Below are 5,477 nucleotides of genomic sequence, written 5' to 3' on the forward strand. Positions count from 1 at the left end.
TATTCCTGCACGTGCATGAGAGCGTAGTCACGTACATCAAGTGGTAGACTTTATAAGGTATTCTCATCATTTTTAGAAAATATAACCTAAGAAGATAATCAAACACTTTATAATAAACATTGCACATGGATTCGGCTTTTTGGTACAAGCTAGAAGTAGAATCTTAACAAAAAACATAAATTAAAAAAGGAATATTCTATAAGGCATGTGGTCGGCACGTGCCATAAAGACAAATATTCAACAACCCTTAACACGTAGGATCATTTACTTTCGTTTTCCACATAACCATCACATCCTATACGCTAACAAACCTTCAAACGCTATACTCGCCCACATTATAATACTTCTCTTCCGTAAGAACTCAAATACCGCCAAGTTTTATCAGCATGTATATATCTCTCTCTGAGAAACCCTAATTGGAATCTCTCTGTGTTTGATCTTCGATTTCTCTCTTTGGGTTACCGAAAAGTCTGATTCAGTAAACGAGATGTCGGAGAAATTCTCACCGACGTTGAGAATTGGAGATCTGAGTGACTTTATCAATTAAAAATCACTACCCTAAAAATAAACTCGTAATTCAATGCAAATTATCGAGTCAAAAACACATGAATTCGAATAAAAAATTAAATTCAATTAATATAAAAATAAATTTGATTAATGTTAATGTGTTAACCATTTGATTTCTAAAATAATCAAAACACATGGCAAAATCCAATTAAAAATTAAGATAATATATTCTTTTACTTTAATGGAAAAAATATAACATGCAAGATACATAAGTGTTTCTTCGAGCTTGATGAATGAAAGAAAATGAGTTTATATTTATGAAATTTACGATTATGATTACCAGAATTTTTGATGAATTATCAAATAAAAAAAAACAGTAACTTATTTTTAAGTGAAAGATTAAGTTGTTTTAGTGTTTTAAATTAATTTCATTTTTATTCATTTCAATTGATTATAAATATATTTTGTTTCTATATTTATCCTAATTATTCATTAAATATTATATTTTAACTATTTTTTAAATTATTTGTCTTCGACTTTTCTTAGACGTAGCAAATGTATAAAATTAGCATGTTAGGGTTCCTTGATATTTTATGTAAAAATAGTGCTAAACATTAAGGGAAAAAAACAAAAACCAATATAAAAACTTCAAGAATTTAGACGTGTCATTAAGAATCAGGTTCTCTCCCTCCCCTCTGGTCTGGGCATCAAATAATATTTCATAGTACTTAAATCAATCCCGATCGCCCCTATCAAAACTCCCAGAATCCCATGGCAGAGAAACCTGAGCCAGTGAAAGTGTTATACTGCCCAACATGCTCTCTCCCTGCAGAGTATTGTGAATTCGGGTCTGATTTCGAGAAATGCAAGCCTTGGCTCATCAAAAACGCCCCTGAACTCTACCCTGATCTCCTTAAAGGTATGAACTTTTATTTATTTATTTTTTTGTTTCAATCTCGAAAACCCAGAAGACCTCTGCTTGTTTCCTGCTGCAATGACTGATTTTAAGACGCAAAGAATTGATCTTTTCATTTGGGTTGGCAGAGGCTGACGAAAAGGAGGCTGAGAGGGTTTCGGAGCAACTGCACTCAGTTGGAATTTCCTCAATTGGTGCTGATGGGTCGGCATCTTCTGTTCAGTCTGGTAACTTTTGTTTTTTACACTTACCCAGTATGAGATTTTAATGGGTGTTTGTGTCGAGAAACATTACACGGGGCATGATTACTTTTGTTCTCCAAAATTTTATCTTTTTGTTCATTGCCTTCTGGTTTCAGGAGAGACATCATCATCTAAGCAAGAAGAAGTGAAAAGGCTTCCAGGTGGCAAAATCAAGAAGAAAGTAAGGACTTGTTTGTGTGTCATGGAAGCTTTTCATTCTTTGATAGCATTGCATTTGAGATTGTCCATGTGCATGTGAAATTTCAATTCATAAAATTAAATTGTTTTGATAAGTTAACTAGCAACCATCATCGACATGCTTCCGTTTCAGAAATGAGATTGTGGCTTCCTCTGTAACTTGATGATGCTCAATTTGCTTTATTGCATCTGATAATGCGTGTGGCACATTTGCTTTCTGTCATATTTTTCACCTCCTCTGTAACATGGAATCCCAAAGTGGCTTGCATTAGAGGTTTGCTTTTTGTTATATGATGGCAAAGATGTGGATGAAGTGAAACTGTAAGAGCGAAGTGCTTATAGAACACGTTTGTTGGATGGTTTTTGTCTCATTGAGGAAAAATATTAGTGACTATTGGCCTTTTAGTTCATGAGATGATTTTGTGCTAGATTTAATTTTTAACTAAAATTATAATGATCTGGAATTACTGCATGGCATTTTTGTTTCACTTTGCATTCTTCTGTATAGGTAAGGCAAGAAGTTGTAATTGAAAAGGTTGTTCGCAACAAGCGCAAAAGTATCACCATTATTAAAGGATTGGAACTATTTGGTAAGCCTGATGCTTTGTTGACTTCAAATCATTATCTTGCTGTTTTTTGCGTTGATTACTAATTGCTAAAGTTACTAGTTGTATCTCTTATGATGAAATATTTATGTTCAGGCATTAAATTGAGTGATGCTTCCAAAAAGCTTGGGAAGAAGTTTGCTACTGGAGCATCTGTTGTTAAGGTGCACCAAATGCCTCCTATGATTAACCAAATTCATCACTTTTTGTTCCTCTGAATGATAAATTTTTTATTCCTTGTTCATATTCAGGGTCCAACAGAGAAGGAACAGATTGATGTTCAAGGAGACATAGCATATGATATCGTGGAATTTATCACAGAGACTTGGCCTGATGTAATTTCCTCTAGCAACCATTTTCTACCTTCTCCCTATCTCTTTCGTGACATCCTTCTTAGGTGTCATTCTTCTTTTAGACATAACATGTTTTTCAATTATGAATATGAAACAAGTCCAAATTCAGTTGGCTAAAGATTTTTTTTTCCCTTCCAAAAAGCAAGTTTTGAGTCAAAAGCTGATTTGTGGGTGTTTAGTTAATTTTAAAAGACCTTTATTTTGAAACCTCAAGACATTCAAAACTATGGCTTTCAGAGCCAATCCTGAATAGAGAGCCATACACATATGCAAGTGGAGAATTAACTCTTAAGTTCTGCGTTGTCTTGAAAGTTTATTTTCTTGCTTTTGAGTTACATGTGGTAGTCTTTGCTTTTGCCAACTTAGTTATAGTTTGATGATGATGCTGAAGAAAGATTTCAAATATCCAATTCTCTTGGGGAAAGATTCATGCTAGTCTGTACAAAGATTACAGACTTGGCAAGAGTTTCCTTTTGCTCCTATAATGGTTATGCTGCCTTTTGATTCATAAAGTATGTTATGGTAATTATGTGTCGAGTAGTATGTGTTACATTTACTTGCGTGAAAAATTGCCTACTATTCTTTATTGGATATTTATACAATTAGATCATGTTCATGTTGTGTGATTTCTGTTCATTCGAACAATTTTACTGATATTTATATTTGTATGAACAAAAATGATGTTTGAAATTTACAAAATCAAAAGTTGCTTAACTAATGCCCTTGGCTTTGGTTGGTTTGAAAGCTTCTTGTGTGCTTCGATTATGAATATTGTTTGTCAATTGTAAGTTGAAGTTTACTGCGTGTGCCTCACTTATGAATAATGGGTTTTTGTTTTCACTGTAGAACTTCACTGTGTTCTTAAAAACAATATGTTCAAACTTTAAATTGCCTTAGAAATTCTGTTTTGTATCTCTCTTTCATGCTTAACTAGCTTACCTTCCACTGTTTTTCCTTTCAGGTTCCTGAAACCGCCATTTACTTCATTGAAGATGGGAAAAAGGTTCCAGCTGCTTGATGTCTGCCCTTCCAAATGAAACTCATATTGATTTTTGATTTTGAAGTGGCCCGCTTGTAAGCGCCATTGACAGAATGGAACTTCTGATATCCCTTTTGTATGGATGAGTTCTCACAAAATCAAGTATGTTTAGTAGGGGGAAAAAATGCAATGGAAGCATGCATCATTGGAGCTGGAGCATCGTATATCTCCCATAGATCCATGAATTTGGATTGAGATCTTTTTATGTTTCTTTGTGCCGTGTTTGTTGAATCTAACCTATTAAATTCAAATGGAATAGACATGATAGAGTGCAGATAGTTTTACTGAAATCAGACTAGTAGTGATTTTGTGGCAGCTAGTGTTAGTGCTGGCTGCTGAGCCACATTCAAAACTTGATGTTCATGCTGAGAAGAAAATTCACTTTTTTATTCTGACGTCTCAACTTTGTAGAGCCACGGGAAGAGTCCTGAAAAATAATTTCGTTTGATGCAGAATGCTTTGATAGCGAACCTGTAGTTGTGCCCGCATGGGGTGTGCGCACACGCATATTTTGTTACCCCTTCCGCCATGTCAACGAAGGTTGTCATCATTGCTTCAATGATAATATAGGCATGCTTCGAGCAGCTTGGCGGGTTCATTTAGTGGTTGGATTGATTTGAGTAAGTTAAAAAATTAGGATAATCAAAAACTCAATAAAATCTAGTTGATTTATTGGGTTGATTCATGACTTAGACAATTCAGCAAAACCCGATTAAGGTGTTTATTTTTTTCAAATGTATTTTTTCAGCCAAAATCCATATATATATATATATATATATATATTAACTCTTTTCAAAGTTTATTATATAAATATTAGAATAATATTTTATTTTTTTAATGTGGTATTTAAAATTTTTTAGTATATATATTTATATTCACAAGAAAAAAATTATTTTTTCAATATAAGATTTGAAGTTTTTTAATATATATACTATATATTTACAAGAAAAAATTTATTTTTGTGAGATAAAAAACTTTTGAAATAATTTTTTTAAACTTTATTATTTATAACATGTATGACTTATATTTACATGAATTATTTTTAAATTTTTTATATGAAATATTAAAAATTTAATTTTATTAATTTTTTCGAGTTAATTCAAGTTAATTTAAATCAACCTATATAACCCAAAACCCATCTTTTTAATCAGATCAACCTCTTTATCGGGTCCATCATTATGATTGGATGTGCCCTCAAGCGTCAAGCTGTTACATGTTGCAAATTCTAACACCTCCGACGATGAGTCATGAACGAGGCAGGGGAAGGATTTTGAACAAAGCCATAACGGGAAACTTCTGAATCACCAAACGCATCGTTTCATTTGTTTTAAATTAGTAATGTGTCAATAGACACGTGTAAGAAAATTGTCACTCCTACTATTCAGGACAAGCATTTTGCATGCATATAATGCACTAAAACCGTATGGAGCAGGGAGGAGAAAAACAATACACAGTGTGTGTAAAGAGAGAAATTCGTGTGAATTTGCTCCCATCCTATCCAAGTCCAATTTTAATTTCTGTTTTCAGTCATTGAGACTAGTTTGATTTCCAAATACATTCTTGAATTACTCTTTCTGGTTCTCAAAGTTTCTGTAATAGTGACAGTATTCACTTTGA

General features: G+C 33.0%; 1 protein-coding gene across 1 annotated transcript; it reads left to right on the forward strand.

Moving 5' to 3' along the window:
* Positions 1 to 1,125: 1,125 nt before the first annotated feature.
* LOC105113918 (translation machinery-associated protein 22-like) lies at positions 1,126 to 4,172 on the forward strand. Its single transcript, XM_011010285.1, has 7 exons — positions 1,126 to 1,426; positions 1,552 to 1,650; positions 1,782 to 1,846; positions 2,372 to 2,453; positions 2,565 to 2,632; positions 2,720 to 2,803; positions 3,783 to 4,172. Exons 1-7 carry the CDS (start codon positions 1,279 to 1,281, stop codon positions 3,837 to 3,839), a joined length of 603 nt encoding a protein of 200 aa, XP_011008587.1. The 5' UTR covers positions 1,126 to 1,278; the 3' UTR covers positions 3,840 to 4,172.
* The last annotated feature ends 1,305 nt before the right edge of the window (positions 4,173 to 5,477 follow it).

Source organism: Populus euphratica, unplaced genomic scaffold (assembly GCF_000495115.2).
Source record: "Populus euphratica unplaced genomic scaffold, PopEup_1.0 scaffold469.1, whole genome shotgun sequence".
Classification (NCBI taxonomy): domain Eukaryota; kingdom Viridiplantae; phylum Streptophyta; class Magnoliopsida; order Malpighiales; family Salicaceae; genus Populus; species Populus euphratica.

Excerpts from the sequence above, each read along its gene's own strand:
- LOC105113918 (XM_011010285.1), top strand. The coding sequence starts at position 1,279 with ATGGCAGAGAAACCTGAGCCAGTGAAAGTGTTATACTGCCCAACATGC. Across the intron at positions 1,651-1,781 it reads GGCATCTTCTGTTCAGTCTG|GAGAGACATCATCATCTAAG; the intron begins GTAACTTTTGTT and ends TTCTGGTTTCAG. Across the intron at positions 2,454-2,564 it reads TAAAGGATTGGAACTATTTG|GCATTAAATTGAGTGATGCT; the intron begins GTAAGCCTGATG and ends ATTTATGTTCAG.